This window comes from Ranitomeya imitator, chromosome 5 (genome assembly GCF_032444005.1).
Source record: "Ranitomeya imitator isolate aRanImi1 chromosome 5, aRanImi1.pri, whole genome shotgun sequence".
Lineage (NCBI taxonomy): Eukaryota > Metazoa > Chordata > Amphibia > Anura > Dendrobatidae > Ranitomeya > Ranitomeya imitator.
The window spans coordinates 292,557,939-292,581,363 of NC_091286.1; the positions used below are offsets into that span (position 1 = coordinate 292,557,939).

Sequence of the window (23,425 nt, forward strand, 5' to 3'; positions counted from 1 at the left end):
GAAGGCTGATGGAATGTCTGATTATGGTAATGTGGTGGCCTTGGTTGGTTTTGGGTGGGAAGGGGTAGAGGTGTAGGCATAGGTGGAGGGGGTGCTTCAAATACTTGTTGATCATGCACCTGGTGAGATGATGGAATGTGCAGGAGGTTACGTGATGAGAGCTGCCACCTCTCAATGATCTCAATTCATATGGATCATTTGGGGGGGGTGCATGAATCAATAAGTATTTGAATACACCTTCTCACACGTAGCCTTGCCTCACGGGGTATGGGACGGAGGTACCGTGCCAGGCTCCTCACAAAGGCCTCTTCACCATCATCCTGTGCAGCCCTGGCCACATAATTTAGGACCCCAGTGTCCACATTCCTGCGACTTTCTTGCAGCTCTCTCCTCCTGCGGCCACGGCGGGAAATGACAGCAGGCTGTGGGGATGTCTCCAGAGGAACAGTAGGGCTGCTACTGTTTCCTGCTTCCTCCTGGCTTACTGGATGTGGTGCTGCTGTGGGTGGTGGTGCAGCTTCTTGTCTAGTTGTTGCCGGATCTTGAGGTGCAACTGAAGATGTTGCAGGAGGGATGTCGCTGGAAGGATGTGAAGATGGGCCAGCCACCTTTTCTCCTTCCCAAACGGATCTATGATGGCCTCCGAGTCTGAGCCGGTCTCCCTCTCAGTGAGGTTGGACTGTGTTCTGTTAGTAAAGTATGAGAATAAATAATTTACATTTTAACTTTGACAGTAAAAAAATATATGTGTAATGTGTTTTGATGTTTTTACTTATGGTCTCAGATCCATACTGGAATCCAAAAAGGAGAGTCGGTCATAATAAATATATTTGCGCTTTTTGGCAGGCGCTGCGAACCCACGCCTGGCCCGCTGCTGCCTTTCTCTCCTATACTGGTCGCGTATGCTGCGCCATCGTCTCATAACATCTTCCACTGCAATGAAAGAGCACAAAATAATGGATAAGGTCATTGTGCACAGTGGTACCACAAGGCGACAGGACTTTACAGATTTTAATGTGGCCTAGTAACCTGCATTTCTTAAAAAAGATCATCAATATAAATATTGTCAACACAAACAGCACAATATGATCTAATGCAAAATACCAAGAATTTCAGGCCATAAGGACAGGGTCCTCTCCCCTCTGTAGCAGTATGTCACTGTAAATTTTGTTAATGTAAATGTAAACGACATCTATAAAACTCTGAACGTAACCCCTTTCTCAATGCCACCACCATGTAATTAATGGTGCTAAATAAATAAATGATAATAATGTTAATGTAAATTACAATAGTCAGCATATCATGTAGGTAATTCAGTTTCCAATATTAATGAATAGATAAACATGAGTGTACTTACTCATTTGATTCTGGACCTCACGTGGCCGCTGCTCATATTCTGGGAAAAGGATCCCACAAATGCTCCTCCAAGCAGCCTCTTTCCTAGCCCGGTTGGCATAATTGGCATCCCGTTGGTCCCAAATTTTGGGCCTTTCCTGGACCAAGAGCATATCGACATTTATGATGTTTGCCATGCTGCTTGCAATTTCGTGGAGGCGATTTCCGGGATGTCTGTCTGGCTTTTTCAGCTAATTAGCATGTCTGAGCTTCCTGATTGAGGGCTTGGCACATTTCCTTGCACCTGGAGATGTCTGGAGATGTCTGGCGTATTTCTCGCAAGTCACAATGCTGGTCCTTGTGTAATCCGTATTTTTCTCGCCCCCATAGACTTTCATTGGCGGATTTTTTGCGTAATACGCTGACAAACGCAGCATGCTGCGATTTTCTACGGCCGTAAAATATGGCTGCGAAATATACGGCAGATAGGAGCTGCCCCATAGAAAATCATTGGTCCGTGTGCAATGCATAGTTTTTGCGCCTCTCAAACGTCCGTAAAACTCGCTAGTGTGACCCCGGCCTTAGTCAGAGGAATTTACTCTACGTCCTTCCAAGTTGTGGATATAATCCAAGGAGAAATGGACAAGGAATCCTTATATTAAACAATGATGCTTTTATAGACATTTAATATCAGCAATGTAACTGGCCTCACCATTGGTCTCACAATATTCTAGATATTTTACAGCTCATAGATACATTTTCGAGCAATTATAAGCCCCGTATAATGTTAAGAGTATGTACTTTAGAACAATTAGTAGACAATGTCTTAAAAAGTAATTAATCATTCACTTCAACTAAAAGGTTCATGTTTTATCCCCTAAAAACACTCTAAAGTGCCAACTACCGAGTGTCGCTCTTCTTCTTTGCTGTCCATTGGCTGTTAGGCTAAAAATATATCTAGTAACAGAGATGCCAAGATCTCCTCCGGTGACACTGCCTCTTGCAATCCTCATCACTACTGCCTGAGTGTAAGCATATACCGCATCTCTTCATCCACGTTCTACTCTCCATCCATGGTGTTAGTGAAAAACGATAAAAATGGACATCTGTGATCTTATGCCCCTGTCAGTGTCACAACCAGTGATAAAACTGCATTTTTACAATGATTCTGAAAATTACAGTAAGGCCGGAGTCACACTACAGCGAGATACGGCCGAGTCTCGCAGGTTAAAACCAAGCTCTGGCGCCGGCACTCCGGAGCGGAGCGTGCAGCTCCATGTATTGCTATGCGGCTGCACGCTCCGCTCTGGAGTGCCGGTGCCAGAGCTTGGTTTTAACCTGTGAGACTCGACCGTTTCTCGCTGTGTGTGATCCCGGCCTAAAAATGACTCGTTTTTGCCATTATAAAGAAAAAATTGTAGTTAAAACGACTAATTATTACATAGACTTTCTCAATATAATGGTAAATTATGCATTTTTTGCTGTGATTTTGCACTGTACTGCACAACAGAGGAGGGGGTGCTGCAAATGCAGGCTGCAATGTATTATAGAAAGTAAGTAGTGCCAGTATAGTTCTGACATGTTTCTCGGCAATGTCCACACTGCCCACTATGTTGGAAAAATGCAAGTTGCTGGGCAGAGGCACTAGGAGGCAGAGTGTTGTAGCAAAAAAAACTTGAAACTTGGAGAGATCACAATATCAAGTCAGTCTGCTGCCCTTTTCAACTTTTATTGAAAAGTTAGTTCCCCTTTAACAATATACGTGGTATGACAGCCACCCACTTATTTCCTTCTGCCATCAATGAGAACTATGAAGAACTTAATGGTAATCCGTCAGCAGATTTTGCCACCTAATCTGAGAGCAGTATGTAGTAGACAAGAATATGTGCTCATTCCAATGCCCCGAGTGCTATTAAACCATTACCTCCAAACCTGATCACCCAATCACTGAAAGCCATACCTAGAATCTGAATTTTTCACTCCTCCTTTTTGTCGGTTTAATTGTTGAAGTAGAGAACAATCTCCATTTACACTACACAAATTTCAAAAGAGGAATGAGAATTTTTTCGCTTCCATAAACGATTTCAAGCATAATGAACTAGCAATTTTGGACCCGTTGTTCAGTCGCTCAACCCATTCAGATTATACAATTACCGTATTTTCTGGCGTATAAGACGACTGGGCGTATAAGACGACCCCCAACGTTTCCATATAAAATATGGAATTTGGGATATGCCCGCCGTATAAGACGGGGGTCATCTTATACGCCCAGTCACCTGACCGCTCATGTGACCGCGATGTCACTGAAGGTCCTTCACTCACCGCATTCCAAGGAACAGAGGGAGACGCTAGCAGCGCTGTGATCCAGGGCCCGTCCGAGGGTGAGTATATCCATGTTTTTTATTTTTATTCTTTATTTTTAACATGAATATGGATCCTAGGGCCTGAAGGAGAGTCTCCTCTCCTCCAGACCCTGGGAACCACACGCCGAAATGCAGGATCGCTCCCTGCACACGCCATACCCGGCGTATAAGACGACCCCCGACTTTTGGGACAATTTTTAGGGGTCAAAAAGTCGTCTTATACGCCGGGAAATACGGTACTGAGAATGATGGATTATGAATGTTAAAATCTGAACGATTATCAGCCAGTGAAAATGGGCCTAAGTGATACAAGGACAGCATGGTGGCTCAGTGGTTAGCATTGCAGCCTTGCAGCACTGGTGTCCTGGGTCCAAATCCCACCAAGTACAACATCTGGAAAGAGTTTGTATGTTCTCCCCGTGTTTGCGTGGGTTTCCTCCAACTTTCCAAAGAAATACTGGTAGGGAATATAGATTGTGAGCCCCATTGGGGTCAATAATGATAATGTATGTAAAGCACTGCATAATAAGATAGCGCTATATAAGCAAAGCATAATAATTAAATAAATACATCACTGGAGTCATTTGTCTCTGCTCCTCCATTATGCTGCTCTCAGATGGGGTAGCAAAAAACTAGTGACAAATTCCCTTGAATTGTCTATATATTATAGGATTAGCATTGTTACTGGATATTATTGATCATGCAAGATCATGGAGGTCTACATACCACTAAATGACTTATTAGAACTCTAAATGTTCTGTAGTGCAGCAGGGATGGTGCAGTGTGACAGACAGGCAGTGACCACGGGATTCTTCAAAAACAAGGTCTCTTTAAATGTCCAACTTACTCACAAACCGAAAACAAATGGTATCATCCGGATCGCAGCCAGGAATCAAGCCAGCCCGTATACGAGACTGGTTGTGGTGGGCGACTGCACCACCGTGCTACACTGAGGAGTGCCAGGCCTTTTGGCTCCGCTTGGTTCCGTGTTACCTCACACAGGCTGAGCTTTTCAGAGCCACCTGCTCTGCAAGTTTTCAAACCAAGACTGACACACCCAACCCTTTTCTGCAGGGTTTTTAAATGAACTCTGTGGCCATGGGCCACTTGTAAGACCCGGCCAGGAGGAAACGGACAGCCCCACTACTATCCTGAATTCAGCTCCAAAAACAAAAGCCCATGCCGGGTTTTCTTAAATCTGCCTTGTGCAAATAGCTTGCCCAAGACCAAGCTTATTTTTATTTTGCATTGCAATCACAGCTATGCCTGTGACTGCAATGCACTCCCGCGGGTTTCAATACGCTTCTGTGCGCATTCTGGGAGACACATAGCGACCCTCGCATACAACACCTGTCGCTGCCTCACAGTTCTTATTTTGACACAGGATTTGAAAAATAATGTATTTTTGTAACTCCTTGGTTCACTACATCATATATTTACGGGGCGGACAGGATATACTTTTCCAGGATGTACAGAATATCACAATCAGAGTTGGCACTCTGCTGCAAAAGTTAGATAAGGATATTACTCTGACCCAGTTTTTCTAACACCTTAGATGTGACTGTTGGCTTGATGGACAGAGGGCTCTAATACTTACTTACTTTTTATTATCCATACAGGGATTCTCTCCTAATGTCAGTACCTTTTATTTGACTGCCGTGCCTGCACTAGAATCTCATTAGAGTGAGTTACTGGAGAAATGGACGTCAGACTTTCAACTATTGCCCAAGATGTAGAACTTCTTGCACTCGCAGAAGAGCTGATCTGTCTTTGTATTGCTAAGTTTTCATCCTACAAATACAAAAAAAACATAATAAGGAGTAATAAAAGGTGATAAATGTCCACAAATGTGTACTGTGTTGGAAACAACATATAGGAAAATGTCTGGCAATGAGTTACTAAAATCGATTGAAGTACAGAAAAAAATAACAGTTGCGTACATGTAATAAACATGTATCCATTATAGTCTATGGATTTGCTAAGAAATCCAAGGGTTTTTAGGACAGCGCACCTGCAAAAAAAAATCATGCAGACATGTCAGTTTTTGATCTGAGTTATGGATCAAAAGTTACTCATACAATTCTAAGGGACCGTAAAAAATCGCTGACAGCACACACATGCCATTCGTGTACTATCCATGTGCTGTTGGTTTTCAATATTGCAATGAGTAGAATATTTGCAATTTAATTTTTTTCATAAGTGAAACACTCATGGTAAAAACTGACACACTGACCAAACTCTGATAAAAATCTGATCCAAAACACTGATGAAAATCATAGCTTTATTTGCATACCAGGAAAATTGTCTGAATGAGACATAAATGTTCCATAAAAGGTATTTCAACTTTTATAAAACTTTTTTTAATGTAATAACTACCATTTTGCAGTTTTGATTGGTAGGGGTCAAAGTTCTGAGACTTCAACTGATTGCTTAAATTAAGCGGCAGAAGTGCTACGTCAATCCTTGAATTGTGAGCAGAGTGGTGTACGTACCCATAGGAAGTCTATAGGATATACTGTACACCACCCTGCTGGCACTCCTAGTCCTGGCTGATTGTTTCTGTCCAGAGATGCCCTGTTTCTGCACCTGGTTTTCTTCCAGGATGGCCATGTATTTAGCTCCATCTATCTCCCCATCAACTCTGAACAGCTTCCCTGTCCTTACTAAATAAAAGCATCCCCACAGCATGATGCTGCCACCACCATGTGTGACACTGGGGATGGTGTTTTCAGGGTGATGTGCAATGTTAGTTTTCTGCCACATAGCATTTTCGCTATGTGCAAAAAGTACCACTTTGGTCTCATCTGACCAGAGCACCTTTTTTCACATACTGGCTGTTTTCCCTAAATGTCTTTTTGAAAACTGCAAACACAACTTCTTATGGCTTGCTTCCAAAAATAGCTTTTTCTTGCCACTCTTTCATAAATGGCCAGATTTGTGGAGTACACAACTAATACTGTAGTTACCCTATGTACAGATTCTCCCACGTGACCTGTGGATCTCTCTGCAGCTCCTTGAGAGTGATCTTGGGCCTCTTTGCTACTGCTCTAATGTGCTCTCCTTGCTTGGCATGTGAGTTTGCATTTGTGCCATACTTCTACTTTTTGGATGATGGATTGAACAGTGCTCCTTAAGATGTTCAGCGCTTTGGCTATTTTTTTTAGATCCTAACCCTGCTTTACTCTTCTCCTCAACTTTATCTCTGACCTGTCTGGAGTTTTCATGATGCTGTTTGATCTCTCAAAAAAACTTCTGAAGCATTCACAGAACAGCTGTAGTTAGACTGAGAAAAACATTACAGATAGTGGACTGAATTTACTAATTATGTGACTTCTGGAGGCAATTGGGCAACCAGGATTTTATTTAGGAGTATTAGACTAAAGGGGGCTGAATACAAATGCACATCACAATTTATAATTTAAAAATAATTAGAAAACCTTACAATTTACATACAGTTGCTAATTAGTGTTAGTATATCATATGAAATCCTAATAAAATACATCCAAGGCTGGTTTCACATTTGCGGATGAAGGGGCTGTGGAGGGCTGCGTACGGCCTCCGTGAAGCTCCGCACACCGCCGCACCTCCTCCTGTCAGCTCCGCCTACTTTGGCATGCGGTGTGCGTACCCTATCTTTACCATTAGGTACGCAGGTCATGCCGAAGTATGTCGATGCCTCCGCATGTGTCGTTTTGACGGTGCAGTGACCTGTGCCGAATGCAACGAGTTGCATTTTGGTGCGGTCACCGCACCGTCAAAACGACGAATGCGGAGGCATCCTCATACATTGGCCTGGCCTGCGTACGTAATGGTAAAGATAGGGTACGCACACTGCATGCCGATGTAGGAAGAGCTGACCGGAGGAGGTGCAGCGGTGGGCGGAGCTTCACGGAGGACGTACGCAGCCCTCCACAGCACCTCCATCCGCAAATGTGAAACCAGCCTAAGTTTCTGGGTGTTACGTGAAAAAATGTGAAAAAGTTCACTGGGTATGAATACTTTTTTCTAAGCACTGTACATATGTCTATACAGACAAAATACACTGCTCAAAAAATAAAGGGATCACTTAAACAACAGAAAATAATTGCAAGTAAATCAAACTTCTGTGAAATCAAACTGTCCACTTAGGAAGCAACACTGTTTGACAATCAATTTCACATGCTGTTGTGCAAATGGAATAGACAACAGATGGAAATTATTGGCAATTATCAAGACACTCAATAAAGGATTAGTTCTGAAGGTGGGGACCACAGACCACATCTCGGTACCAATGCTTTCTGGCTGATGGTTTGGTCACTTTTGAATGTTGGTTGTGCTTTCACACTTGTGGTAGCATGAAACGGACTCTATAACCAACACAAGTGGCTCAGGTAGTACAGCTCATACAGGATGGCACATCAATGTGAGCTGTGGCAAGAAGGTTTGCTGTGTCTGTCAGTGTAGTGTCCCGAGGCTGGAGGCGCTACCAGGAGACAGACCACTACACCAGGAAACGTGGAGGAGGCCGTAGGAGGTCAACAACCCAGCAGCAGGACTGCTACCTCAGCCTTTGTGCAAGGAGGAGCACTGCCAGAGTCCTGCAAAATGACCTCCAGCAGGCCAAAAATGTGCATGTGTCGGCACAAACGGTTAGAAAAAGATTCCATGAGGATGGTCTGCGTGCCAGATGTCTATAGATGGGGCTTGTTCTCACAGCCCAACACCGTGCAGGATGCTTGGCATTTGCCACAGAACACCAGGATTGGCAAATTTGCCACTAGCGCCCTGTGCTCTTCACAGATGAAAGCAGTTTCACACTGAGCACATATGACAGACGTAACAGTGTCTGGAGGCGCTGTGGAGAGCGATCTGCTGCCTGCAACATCCTTCAGCATGACCGGTTTGGCAGTGTGTCAGTAATGGTGGGGCGTGGCACTTCTTTGGAGGGCTGCACAGCCCTCTATTTGCTAGTCAGAGGTAGCCTGACTGCCATTAGGTACCGAAATGAGATCCTTAGACCCCTTCTGAGACCATATGCTGGTGCGGTTGGCCCTGGGTTCCTTCTAATGCAGGACAATGCCAGACCTCATGTGGCTGGAGTGTGTCAGCAGTTCCTGCAAGATGAAGGCATTGAAGCTATGGACTGGCCTGCCCATTCCCCAGACCTGAATCCGATTGAACACATCTGGGACAACATGTCTCGCACCATCCACCAACGTCACGTTGAACCACAGACTGTCCAGGAGTTGGCTGATGTTTTAGTCCAGGTCTGGGAGGAGATCCCTCAGGAGACCATCTGCCGCCTCATCAGGAGAATGCCCAGGCGTTGTACAGTAGGGAGGTCATACAGGCACGTGGAGGCCACACACACAACTGAGCATCATTTCCTTGTCTTGAGGCATTTCCACTGAAGTTGGATCAGCCTGTAACTTCATTTTCCACTTTGATTTTGAGCATCATTCCAACCCCAGACCTCCATGGAATATTAGTTGTGATTTACATTGATAATTTTTAGGTTTTATTGTTCTCAACACATTCCACTATGTAATGAATAAAGATTTACAACTGGAATATTTAAATATTTAATTCAGTGATAACTAGGAAGTGGTATCTTAGTGTTCCCTTTATTTTTTTTGAGCAGTGTATATACAGATATATATATACAGGATATATATATATATATATATACATATATATATATACATATATATATATATATATATATATATATATATATATATATATATATATATATATATACACACACAGTTGTGCTTCAAAGTTTACATACCCTAGCAGAATTTTTGCTTTCTTAGCCTTTTTTCAGAGAATATGAATGATAACACCAAAACTTTATCTCCACTCATGGTTAGTGGTTGGTTGAGGCAATTTATTGTCATGCTACTGTGTTTTCTCTCTTTAAATCATAATGACAACCTAAAACATCCAAATGACCCTGATCAAAAGTTCACATACCCTGGTGATTTTGACCTGATAACAAGCACCGAAGTTGACACAAATGAGTTTGAATGGCTACTAAAGGTAACATCCTCACCTGTGTCCTGCTTGCTTGTAATCAGTGTGTGTGCATAAAAGCTGAGTGAGTTTCTGAGTTCCAGACAGACTCTTTCATCTCTCATCCAGCCACTGACATTTCTGGATTGTGAGTCACGGGAAAAGGTAGTTAAACTGTATAAAACAGGAAAGGGATACAAAAAGATATCCAAGGAATTGAGAATGCCAGTCAGCAGCGTGATTAACAAATGGAAAATCAGGTGCTCTGTAAAAACAAAACCACGGTCAGGTAGACCAACAAAAATGTCATCCTCAACTGCCAGGAAAATTGTTCGGGATGCAAAGTAAAAACCCACAAATAACATCAGCTGAAATACAGGACTCTCTGAAAACTAGCGGTGTGGCTGTTTCAAAATGCACAATAAGGAGGCACTTGAAGAAAAATGGGCTGCATGGTCGAGTCGCCAGAAGAAAGCCATTACTGCGCAAATACCACAAAGTATCTTGCCTACAATACGCAAAACAGCACAGAGGCAAGCTTTAAAACTTCTGGACAAGCTAATTTGGAGTGATGAGCCCAAAACTAAACTTTTTGTCCACAACCATAAATGTTACATTTGGAGAGAGGTCAACAAGGACTATGATGAAAGGAACACCATTCCTACTGTAAAGCACGGATGTGGATTGGGGATGTGTGAGCTACAAAGGCACAGGACACGTGGTGAAAGTTGAAGAAAAGATTAATGCAGCATGTTATCAGCAAATACTGGAGGCAATTTTGCACTCATCAGCCTGGAAGCTGCGCATGGGACGTACTTGGACGTTCAAACATGACAACGATCCAAAACAGAAGGCCAAGTCGACCTGTCATTGGCTACAGCAGAACAAACTGACGGTTTTGGAGTGGCCATCTCAGTCTCCAGATCTCAATATCATTGAGCTACTGTGGGGAGATCTCAAGCATGCAGTTCATGCTAGACAGCCCAGGAATTTACAGGAAGTGGAGGCTTTTTGCCAAGAAGAGTGGGCAGCTTTACCCTCTGAGGAAATAAAGAACCTCATCCAGAACTACCACAAAACACTTCAAGCTGTCATTGATGTTAGAGGGGGCCATACACGGTATTAAGAAATTGGGCATGTGAACCTTTGATCAGGGTCATTTGGATGTTTTGGGCTGTCATTATGAATTAAAAAAGAGAAAACACAGTAATTTGACGATAAATGGCTTCACCCAACTATTAACCATAAGTGGAAAAAAAGTTTTGGTGTTATCATTCATATTCTCTGAAAACAGGCCAAGAAAGCAAAAATTCTGCCGGGGTATGTAAACTTTTGAGCAGAACTATATATATATAGACTTTGGAGTGGCCTAGTTAAAGTCCTGACCTTAATCCGATTGAGATACAGCTCTGGCAAAAATTAAGAGACCACCACATCAAAACCCTGTTATGGGCAGCCCAATCTTCAGACCTGAGGTAGAAGCAGTGTGAAAGACTGGTGGCAAGAATGACAAGACGCATGAAAGCGGTGATTAAAAATCATGGTTATTACACAAAATATTGATTTCTGAACTCTTCCTGAGTTAAAACATTAGTATTGTTGTTTCTAAATGATTATGAACTTACTTTTTTTTGCATTATTTGAGGTCTGAAAGCACTGTTTTGTGTTTTTTTAATTTTTACCATTTTTCTTTGTCAGAAAAAATACAAAATTTATTGCTTGGAAATTCGGAGACATTTTGTCAGAAGTTTATAGAATAAAAGAACAATTTACATTTTTCTCAAAACTATACCTATAAAGAGAAAAATCAGACAAACTGAACATTTTGCAGTGGTGTCTTAATTTTTGCCAGAGCTGTACTGTGGCATGACCTTAAAGTGGCGATTCATGCTTGGAAACCCTCCAATGTGACTGAATTAGAACAATTCTGCAAAAATGAGTGAGCCAAAATTCCTCCAGAGCGTTGTAACAGACTCATTGCCAGCTATCGCAAGCTATTGCAGTTGTTGCTGCTAAGGGTGGCCCAACCAGTTATTAGGTTTAGGGGGCAATCACTCTCTCACAAAGGGCCCTGTAGGATTGGATTTCTTTTTCCCTTAATAATAAACACCTTCATTTATAAACTGCATTTTGTGTTTACTTGTGTTATCTTTGAATGATATTTAAATTTGTTTGATGACCTGAAACATTTAAATGTGACAAACATTCAAAATAATAGGAAATCAGGAGGGGGAAACACTTTTCACACAACTTTATACACATACACATAACTGGTTGGACATACATTGTGAAAAGTACTAGCACTTTGCATTGCTACCTGTCACGCTCACGCCCTGACTGGTGGGCGTGAGCTCGGGGGTTTTGTGGCCCCACTGTGCCACAAACCAGACTACCCTGGAAGGGGCGTGACTATAACAGCTGCCTGGGTTTTCACTGGAGCCTCTGATGGTGAGGTCAGGCTTGTGCAGCAGGCAGCTGCCATGTGCTACTCCAGGGTGGTGTCTGGCTGTGGCTGCTGATCCCACTTGGGAGACAGGAACACCAGGATTGGTGCGGGCATCAGGCAGGACTGGCAGAAGAGCACGGCTGGAACACAGACGAGTAGGCTGGCACGGCTGAGACAGGGCTGGCAGAGACACGGCAGGGAACTCAGGGCTGGCAGAGACACGGCAGGAAACAGGACTGGCTAGGACAGCAGGAACACAGGACTGGAAGGCAGGGCAGGAACGGCAGGACTGGCAGGAACACAGGATTGGGAGGCACTGCAGAAAACACAGGACTGGAAGGCAGTGCAGGACTGGCAGGAACACAGGATACACAGGACTGGTTGATGTGGTGTATGAATCAGGCTGCACTCTGATGACACCCGAGTGCAGTCCTATTGTGAGTGTGATGAAGGAACAGGTAGGGACCTGTACACACAGAAGATGCAGGTACGGAAACAAGCCAGAAGGAAAGGAGAATGAAGGAACAGGTTGGGACCTGTTCACACAGGAGGACCAAGTAACAAGTAGAAGGTGGAACTAAGAGAAGAGAAGGAGAAGGCAGAGCCAAGGACGGAGCCGCAAGAGGCGGAGCCAAGGGCGGAGACGCTGGAGGCGGAGCCAAGAGCGGAGACGCTGGAGGCGGAGCCAAGAGCGGATACGCTGGAGGCAGAGCCAAGAGCGGAGACGCTGGAGGCAGAGCCAAGAGCGGAGCCGCTGGAGGCAGAGCCAAGAGCGGAGCCGCTGGAGGCGGAGCCAAGAGCGGAGACGCTGAAGGCGGAGCCAAGAGCGGAGACGCTGAAGGCGGAGCCAAGAGCGGAGACGCTGAAGGCGGAGCCAAGAGCGGAGACGCTGGAGGCGGAGCCAAGAGCGGAGACGCTGGAGGCGGAGCAAAGAGCGGAGACGCTGGAGGCGGAGCCAAGAGCGGAGACGCTGGAGGCGGAGCCAAGAGCGGAGACGCTGGAGGCGGAGCCAAGAGCGGAGACGCTGGAGGCGGAGCCAAGAGCGGAGCCGCTGGAGGCGGAGCCAAGAGCGGAGACGCTGGAGGCGGAGCCAAGAGCGGAGACGCTGAAGGCGGAGCCAAGAGCGGAGACGCTGAAGGCGGAGCCAAGAGCGGAGACGCTGGAGGCGGAGCAAAGAGCGGAGACGCTGGAGGCGGAGCCAAGAGCGGAGACGCTGGAGGCGGAGCCAAGAGCGGAGACGCTGGAGGCGGAGCCAAGAGCGGAGACGCTGGAGGCCGAGCCAAGAGCGGAGCCGCTGGAGGCAGAGCCAAGAGCGGAGACGCTGGAGGCGGAGCCAAGAGCGGAGACGCTGAAGGCGGAGCCAAGAGCGGAGACGCTGAAGGCGGAGCCAAGAGCGGAGACGCTGGAGACGGAGCCAAGAGCGGAGACGCTGGAGGTAACGCCAAGAGCGGAGACGCTGGAGGTAACGCCAAGAGCGGAGACACTGGAGGTAACGCCAAGAGCGGAGACAGATAGTACCGCAAAGAGCGGAGCCAGATAGAACCGCAAAGAGCGGAGCCACAGAGCAAAGCCAGAGAGTGCGAAGCAAGGTCTGAGTGCAGAGCCGCAAGAGTGCGGAGTGTAAGTAGACAGAAAACACAAGGAAAGAAAGCAGGGAAGGAAGCCACGGACAAGGAGACCGAGAAAAGACAAAGTACAGACAAGGCAATAGAACAAGACACAGGGACAAAGACACAGGGACCAGGATATTCTGCCTCCTGGAGGGCGGACTACAAGAACAAGGCAAAAGCACAGAGAAAAGCTCAGAGGAAGTAACTCAGAGCAAGGCCAGGCAAACTCAGCAGCTAAACACTAACTGAGCTAACACATTGCACAGGCCCAGACCACAGGGAGGAGCTGCACTATATACAGGAGGCCTCTTGGTAATTGGTCAGGAACTGATTGGACAGGTGCAGCTGATTCCTATAAGAACCAGAGAGTTCAGGCGCCGGCCCCCTATACACATAGCCATGAGGCATGCAGAGAGCAGAGACACAGAACATGGAGCTGGCATTAAAGAGAAAGCACATCATGGCCTGGAGCAGTGGGTAAGATTGTGTGAGAGATGTGAGGCCATGCTGTGATGCCAGCAGAGTTGTTACACTAACCTTCATATCCAGGGAGGTCCAGGATGACAAGTAACAAAATGAAGCCAGCTGGTTGGCAGCAAGGAGAGCATTCTTCTGGCTTACTTGACAGGCAAGCACCACCTGCATATTTTCTGCTCCACATTTATTCAGCAACTTGAAAAGAAATACAAAGCTAAAGTGAAATAAAGCAGAACAATCCAGATATTTCCAGTACAGTATGTTAGTGGAAATACAATTATATCTCAGTATTAAGTATGACATTTCACCTGTAATTATAGATATTATCAACCTTTGGTAGTATGAGTCTACTGGCAACATCTCCTAACTGGTTATTTTAAGGATGTAGACTAATTACAATAGCAGCTCAATGTTTTTAGCTCTTGCTAAAACATCAATTTCCCCAACATCAGAGGAGTAACTGCAACCTTTAGTAATGGGTATCATGTTTTTTTTGTAAATATGAAGATATGGCAAACTCAAACTTACAATTTGTTCAATACCATATAAATATCTGATACTAGGACTGTGTATTTATATTTTAGATGGGATAGTAAACCATAAATGCTTTTCTGACGTGTCGCAGTATAATGGCAGGAAACCACAACTGTACATTCCATGAGTATGATTCACCAACATTCACCACTAATTTGATGCAACGTCCTAACCAAAGCTCCAGCGACTGAAATGGCCACTTGTTGGTGTTGTCTCAAGTGTATCCAGTAATGATTGGCAACATGATGGTCATTTTGTTAGCCAAATAAAGTTTATTGAGAAGATATAAAGGAGCACATACATTACGAGTATAGCAAATAATTTATTGGACATCAAAACTTGTTCATTACCAGGAATGAATGTAAACATATTTAGTACATAGTGGTAAAAGAATTAAAGATATTATAGAAAAGACTATAGTACTTGAAAAGAATATCTCAAAACATATCTTTGTGGGTTTCACTCACAAACGGAAAATCATACCAAATACCAAATAAACTACCGGAAGATAAACAATACATTGCAACTTTAGGTCCATGGTCAGGAAACTCCCTAGATCTCAATCCCCTTGAGAATTTGTGGTCAATCTTCAAAAACATGGCTGAACAAACAAAAACTCAAAAATTGCCTCTTGTCTATTTTTATCCAGTGAAGTTGATAAAGGCAGGTCTGAAGATTTTCAAGACCACATAGAAGAAAGGTTGACCCCAGAAAAGCTCCACCTCCCTCTCTTTCCCTGGTGAGCCACCATCCCACACCCGTGTACCACAGCTCCACTTAAACAGTTAGGGAGGATTCAATCCATCTACCCTAAAATTTTTCCAGGGCAGCTTTGGCGTAAATAGCCTTTTTTTTTTTTTAAGCGAGGGAGAGGTTTACTGCTGATTTCCATTACTACATGGTAGACACTCTTGATGACATCCAATGTCTGGTCATACATTTTTGGGCCATAAATAGAACCTCAGTCAGAATCAGTCTACTAATGATCCTTTCTTATTGCTGAGAGTCAACAAATGAAAGACAAGTCTTAGGGTAATCTCTGATGGGGAATCCCATGAGGTCGTGTAGGTACTGAACCACTTGGGCCTAGTATCACCTAATCTCCAGAGAATTGCATAAAGGTGAGCAAATATTCCCGGGCCCTTATGACATTTGGGGAAATCATCAGGTTGTACCCTGTTCATTCTGGATATAGTATAATACGTACGGTGAAAAGTAAAGTGTGTGCCTCTTTCAGTATTATTAGGGGAAAAATGTTTAGAGCCTTCCAAGGCGAGCTCCCAGGGCTCATAACTTATCAATCCAACATCTGTCTCACACTTGCTTCTTGTGAGGTCATGTAGTGATTCTGTGCTCTCTGACAGCAAAAGGGCATACAAAATGGGTTATTAGCCCAGATCCAGGTGGATCCAGTAGCACCTGGGACAAGGGGACATCTCACAGAATAGGGGGGTGGACTTGGTAACAAGGTCTGATGGGCACCTCACAATTGTAGGTAGCAAAAAAGATAACGGTTTGGAAGGTTTAGCTTTTTTAATATCAGGAAGGGCTTAAAGAGGTGGTCTGAAGGCAAAGTTACTGTTCTCCTAACTGCCAATCTATTTAATGCGATTAAGCTATTTTTTAATATACTTGCCTTAAAATTTCCCTACCATCCCCTAACTGCACCATCCACTGTAACAGCTATTGAATTTTGTCCCCTGCTTCCTGAGTGATAACGATTCGTCTGTGATACAAAGTGTCATCAGGGGGCATAGGCTGCGGTCACTGCCCCAGCCCCTGCCTGAAATGAAGCGTCATCAGGGATGTGTGATACAACGATGAATATCTGCCAATGGCTCCATTGCAATGTTATATAACACTAGCTGAAGAGCCCGGCGTTGCCTGGGCATAGTAAATATCTGTGGTTAGTTATAGCACGTCACTTCTCTTATTTTCCCATCACGCCTCTCATTTTCCCCTCACATCTCTCATTTTCTCCCTCACACCTCTCATTTTCTCCCTCACTCCTCTCATTCCCCCCTAACACTTATCATTTCGACCTCACATCTGTCATTTTCCGATCACTACACTATTTTCCCTCACTCCTCTCATTTTGCACTCACACCTTTTCATTTTCACCTCACACCTCTCATTTTCACCTCAGTATATACATGTCTGTCATCTCCCTTATATATAGTATACACCTGTATGTCATCTCCTGTATATAGTATATACCTGTATGTCATCTCCCCTGTATATAGTATATACCTGCTGTGTGTCATCTCCCCTGTATATAGTATATACCTGTATGTCATCTCCTCCTATATATAGTATATACCTGTAGGTCATCTCCTCCTATATATAGTATATACCTGTGTGTCATCTCCCCTGTATATAGTATATATCTGTGTGTCATCTCCTCCTGTATATAGTATATACCTGTATGTCATCTCCTCCTATATATAGTATATACCTGTGTGTCATCTCCCCTGTATATAGTATATATCTGTGTGTCATCTCCTCCTGTATATAGTATATACCTTTATGTCATCTTCTATATATAGCATATACCTGTGTCATCTCCTCCTGTATTTAGTATATACCTGTATGTCATCTCCTCCTGTATATAGTATGTACCTGTATGTCATCTCCTCCTCTATATAGTATATACCTGTGTGTTATCTCGCCTGTATATAGTATATATCTGTGTGTCATCTCCCCTGTATATAGCATATACCTGTGTGATCTCCTGTATTAGACCTCGTTAACACGTTATTTGCTCAGTATTTTTACCTCAGTATTTGTAAGATAAATTGGCAGCCTGATAAATCCCCAGCCAACAGGAAGCCCTCCCCCTGGCAGTATATATTAGCTCACACATACACATAATAGACAGGTCATGTGACTGACAGCTGCTGTATTTCCTATATGGTACATTTGTTGCTCTTGTAGTTTGTCTGCTTATTAATCAGATTTTTATTTTTGAAGGCTAATACCAGACTTGTGTGTGTTTTAGGGCGAGTTTCGTTTGTCAAGTTGTGTGTGTTGAGTTGTGTGTGGCGACATGCATGTAGCGACTTTTGTGAGATGCGTTTTGTGTGGCAACATGCGTGTAGCAACTTTTTGTGTGTCGAGTTGCATGTAACAGGTTAGTGTAGCAAGTTGTGTGCAGCAAGTTTTGCGCATGGCGAGTTTTGCGCGTGGTGAGTTTTATGTCTGGTGCCTTTTGAGTATGTGCAAGTTTTGTGTGAGGCAACTTTTGCATGTGTTGCAAATTTTGTGCATGTGGCAATTTTTCCGCGTGTGCAAGTTTTGCGTGTGGCGAGTTTTCCATGAGGTGAGTTTTGCACTTGTGGCGAGTTTTGCGTGAGCCTAGTTTTTGCATGTGGCGAGTTTTGCGCGTGGCGAGTTTTGAGCGGCGACTTTTGTGTTTCGACTTTTATGTGGCGAGGTTGGTGTATGTGTGGTGAAATGTGTGCTGAGGGTGGTATATGTGTTCAAGCACGTGGTAGTGTGTGGCGCATTTTGTGTGTGTGTTCATATCCCCATGTGTGGTGAGTATCCCATGTCGGGGCCCCACCTTAGCAACTGTACGGTATATACTCTTTTGCGCCATCGCTCTCATTCTTTAAGTCCCCCTTGTTCACATCTGGCAGCTGTCAATTTGCCTCCTACACTTTTCCTTTCACTTTTCCCCATTATGTAGATAGGGGAAAAATAGTTTGGTGAATTGGAAAGCGCGGAATTAAAATTTCACCTCACAACATAGCCTATGACGCTCTCAGGGTCCAGACGTGTGACTGTGCAAAATTTTGTGGCTGTAGCTGCGACGCCTCCAACACTTTTCATTTCACTTTTTCCCCATTATGTAGATAGGGGCAAAATTGTTTGGTGAATTGGAAAGCACGGGGTTAAAATTTCACCTCACAACGTAGCCTATGACGCTCTCAGGGTCCAGACATGTGACTGTGCAAAATTTTGTTTCTGTAGCTGCGATGCCTCCAACACTTTTCCTTTCACTTTTTTCCCCATTATGTAGATAGGGGCAAAATTGTTTGGTGAATTGGAAAGCGCGGGGTTAAAATTTCACCTCACAACGTAGCCTATGACGCGGTCCAGACGTGTGACTGTGCAAAATTTTGTTTCTGTAGCTGCGACGCCTCCAACACTTTTCCTTTCACTTTTTTCCCCATTATGTAGATAGGGGCAAAATTATTTGGTGAATTGGAAAGCGCGGTGTTAAAATTTCACCTCACAACGTAGCCTATGACGCTCTCGGGGTCCAGACGTGTGACTGTGCAAAATTTTGTGGCTTTAGCTGCGACGGTGCAGATGCCAATCCCGGACATACACACATACACACACACACACACATTCAGCTTTATATAGTAGATTGGGAATAGTAGGCACCTCTGGGAGCTCAGATATAGGGGAAAATAGTCTGAAAATACACATTATATCCAGTATAAAAGTTGTGCCAATTTAGTAAATCTACTGTAGATCCAAAACTCCTGCTACACAATGTTGCCCAAAGGAAATCTCATTCAACGGAGTCAATACCCTTATTGGCATCCAGGGAGACAAGCACTCATCATTGATTTATCGTATTAACCTAGATTGCTCCTCAAGAATAATCTGAAGTATACAAGACCGTGGTCAATTAGTTAACATTTTAGCAAGAATTTATAGATCAGATTGTAATAATGAGATAAGTCTTTCAATATATATTTTTTTCTGTTTTTTGTTCAAAGACGATGACTAACAAGGGGATCACCAACTGACATCTATATGTGTGGTCATTTACCGCATGTATGGGGTTACTATATCTTATATTCCATAATGTTTTGGGGGCCCTTAGGGGTTAAAGAGTAATTATTATTCAATTTTCATTATTTTACATATTATTATTATCATTATTATACATTTGTATATCGCCATTTATTCCATGGCGCTTTACATGTGAAAAGGGGGCAAATATAGACAAGTACAATAAACATGAGCAAAAACAAGGCACTAACAGGTACAGAAGGAGAGTGGACCCTGCCCGCAAGGGCTCACAGTCTTCAGAGGATGGGTGAGGATACACTAGGTGAGAGTAGAGCTGGTTGTGGATCAGTAGATTGAGGATTACTGCAGGTTGTAGGCTTGTCGGAAGAGGTGAGTCTTCAGGTTCTTTTTGAAGGTTTCTATGGTAGGCGAGAGTCTGATGTGTTGAAGTAGAGAGTTCCAGAGTATGGGGGAAGCACGGGAGAAGTCTTGTATGCGATTGTGGGAAGAAGAGATAAGAGGGGAGTAGAGAAGGAGATCTTGAGAGGATCGAAGGTTGCGTGTAGGTACGTACCGGGAGACCATGTCACAAATGTATGGAGGAGACAGGTTGTGGATGGCTTTGTATGTCATAGTAAGGGTTTTGAACTGGAGTCTCTGGATGATAGGAAGCCAGTGAAGGGCTTGGCATAGGGGAGAGGCTGGGGAATAGCGGGGAGACAGGCAGATTAGTTGGGCAGCAGAATGTAGGATGGATTGGAGTGGTGCCAGAGTGCTAGAGGGGAGACCAGAGAGTAGGAGGTTGCAGTAGTCAAGGCGGGAGATGATAAGGGCGTGCACTAGTGTTTTTGTGGTGTCTTGGTCAAGGAATGCGTGGATCTGGGAAATATTTTTTAATAATAATAATCTTAATAATAATCTTTTATTTATATAGCGCTAATATATTCCGCAGCGCTTCACAGTTTGCACACATTATTATCACTGTCCCCGATGGGGTTCACAATCTAAATTCCCTATCAATAGATCTTTGGAATGTGGGAGGAAACCGGGGTACCCGGAGGAAGCCCACGCAAACACGGGGAGAACATACAAACTCCTTGCAGATGTTGTCCTAGGTGGGATTTGAACCCAGGACTCCAGCGCTGCAAGGCTGCAGTGCTAACCACTGAGCCACCTTGCTGAGTTTGAGTCGGCAGGAGGAGGCAAGGGCTTGGATATGTGACTATATACTTATCTTATATTGATAGATACATACCATCTGTTTGGGGCACGAAATACATTGTTTCTTGTACCATTTTATAAGATGGTCATGGACACTATTTTCCCATCTGTCATCCCTCTTCCATCATGGCATCTTCAGCGTGTGTACATGCCCGCTGTGGCCGGGTTCGGGACGCATCTCTTCAGCTTCCGGGTAGTGACACAGCCGGCCTGTGACGTCATGAGGGATTTCCCTCTGACCTGCCCCATCACGTGAGAGCCTGGGGGAGTGGCATCCATACACGGCACAGGGCTCAGCGTGCATGCGCTGCTAATGGCGCTTTTCATATCGGACACCTGGGATGTTCTCTTATAAGGATCCAGGGGGGCACACATAGCTACAGCCCCCACACAAAACGCGCTTTGGGGCTGCTCTGGACACACGCTGACAGGCTACATGGCTAATCAGGACTTTGTTTGAGTATGCTCTCTGTCCCTTGGGTAGTGACATTTGGCAAATGGGTTTATTTAGAGTGGTGTATGGTCTCCCACATTAAGCCCTCTACCTTTTGAGATTAGATCTACTGTTTGCACCTTAATTGCACTATGCACTTTTTTGCTACCGCATTTGTAGTTTATTAGGGTAGAGATCTTATGACCTCTGTCAGTTTGCCCAGCCTGCTTTCTTTCAGTGTTTTGTTGTTTCTTGTGTCCTCACATGGAAGCCCTCTATGTGCCCTGTCACTCATAAGCTATTTTTATCATGATTGTTGTGTGATTTTTGAGTATTATTATGTGTTCATTAAACTATATAATTTTATTATACAATTTTTCTGGACATGTACTCCTTGTGTCTGCATAGGAGCTACAAAGCGTAAAGGGTAGGATCCTTCCCACATTTGAGGATTGGTAATGATTATGATGATGGTAACAAGACCCTCTCAAGAGATTCTGCAAAGAAGGACCTTATAACCGGAGAAAAACATTGCATCCATTGTTTATAAAACTCCCTTGGAAATCCGTAAAAACCGAGAGACGTATTGTTTCATAAATCCAATATAACTGATTCTACAGTATTTCTTGTTTAATGATTGGTTGACTTAATAAGTCTCTTATTTCCTGATGCAGGGAAAAGACAGGCACCTGTGCCAAGTATTCCTCAATTCCCACTTTTTAATTTATGGTGGAGACTCTATGAAGGGATTGGTAAAAGTGAACAAACTCAGAGCACCTGCCTAGGGTCCCCCCACTACCTCGACACCCCATACTTAATCACTACAATTGCCGGAGGTTCTGAAGAACGGTTTGCCATGCATGATGACCATTTTACTGCAATCACAAAAAACTGTTGTGTGGGCGACTCACCTGCATTATACCTTCTCTTGTTAAGAAACTGAACTTCCCAATCTGATTGTCATCAACTTCATGAATGGCTAGGAGTTGTGATGATGGCAAATATCTTAACAGAGAAAAGAATAAGAACAATACATATTTTCCTTACACTAGATACAGTATACTATGACACAAGAGTGGAATTTAATTTAAATCACCCAGATACTGGCATCTATAAGTTTATATAGTCTAAGCCTTCAAAAGTTTCAGCTCTTCCTTCAAACATTCCCATCAGTAGAATTGTGCAATACAGGGAAAATGAGGCGTAACGTACATACGTTACTGGTTATACAACTTTTACTTTAAAATATTTGCTGCACAAGTTTTTATCGTCCCGTAGAGCGGGAATGATTGAAATAACCCCAGATTATGAGAGAACCCTTTGGATACCATAATACACACCATGTTTGGAGGCCAAAAGGCAAGGCATATCACCCCAAAAACACAATACTAACAGTGAAGTTTGTTGGTGGGAACATCGTGGTGTGGGGCTATTTTTCAGCCTACGGCACTTGCAAACTTCATATTATTGAAGTAAGGACGAATGGACAAATATACTGAGATATTCTTGATAAAAATCTGCTATCATCTACCAGGATGATGAAGATTAAATAAGGGTGAACATTTCAGCAAGACAAAGATCCCACAAAAACACACAGCCAAGCAATCTCTCAACTGGTCTAATAGAAAGAAATTAAAGGGAACCTGTCACCTCAAATTTATGAAATATTTAAATGAGTTTTTACCGGTCCGATGGGCGGCGTTTCCTCTTCATTTCTCCACCCCGTCCGTCCCTGTTGTCCACAATATGCTAGTGAATTAGAGTATGTGAGCTCCATAGTTGGCGCGTGCACAATGCAATCTTCGGTGGCGCACGCGCAGTATGTTTTGCCCAACTGCAGGCAAAGCTGAAAAGCATTTCTGCGCATGCGCCCGCGCACTATGTCCTGGAAGTATTTCGCTGTGTTGCGGGATACAGTGCACGGGTGCATGCGCAGTAATGCTTTTCGGCTTTGCCCGCAGTTGGGCAAACCATACTGCGCGTGCGCCACTGAAGGTTACATTGCGCACGCGCCAATTATGGCGCTCACATACTCTAATTCACTAACATTTTGCAGAAACAGAGATGGACGGGGTCGAGAAATGAAGAGGAAATTCCGCCCATCGGACCAGTAAAAACTCATTTGAATATCCCGTCAATTGGAGGTGACAGGTTCCCTTTAAAGCTGCTACAATGGCCCAGCCAATCACCTGACCTCAATCCAATAGAACATTTATGGAAGGAACTAAAGCTCAGAGTTCACAGAAGGAGCAGACAAAACCTT

At 43.9% G+C, this 23,425-nt stretch overlaps 1 protein-coding gene across 1 annotated transcript in view; it reads right to left on the reverse strand.

The window, feature by feature from the left end:
* The window catches only part of LOC138637737 (uncharacterized), a 383,106-nt gene that overhangs the window by 185,860 nt on the left and 173,821 nt on the right, over nt 1–23,425 (reverse strand). The window contains exons 26-28 of the mRNA XM_069726649.1: nt 22,074–22,167; nt 14,286–14,420; nt 5,341–5,489 (exon numbers count right to left, since the gene is read on the reverse strand). Coding sequence (XP_069582750.1) covers nt 5,341–5,489; nt 14,286–14,420; nt 22,074–22,167 — 378 coding nt within the window. The remainder of the gene's footprint in view (nt 1–5,340; nt 5,490–14,285; nt 14,421–22,073; nt 22,168–23,425) is intronic.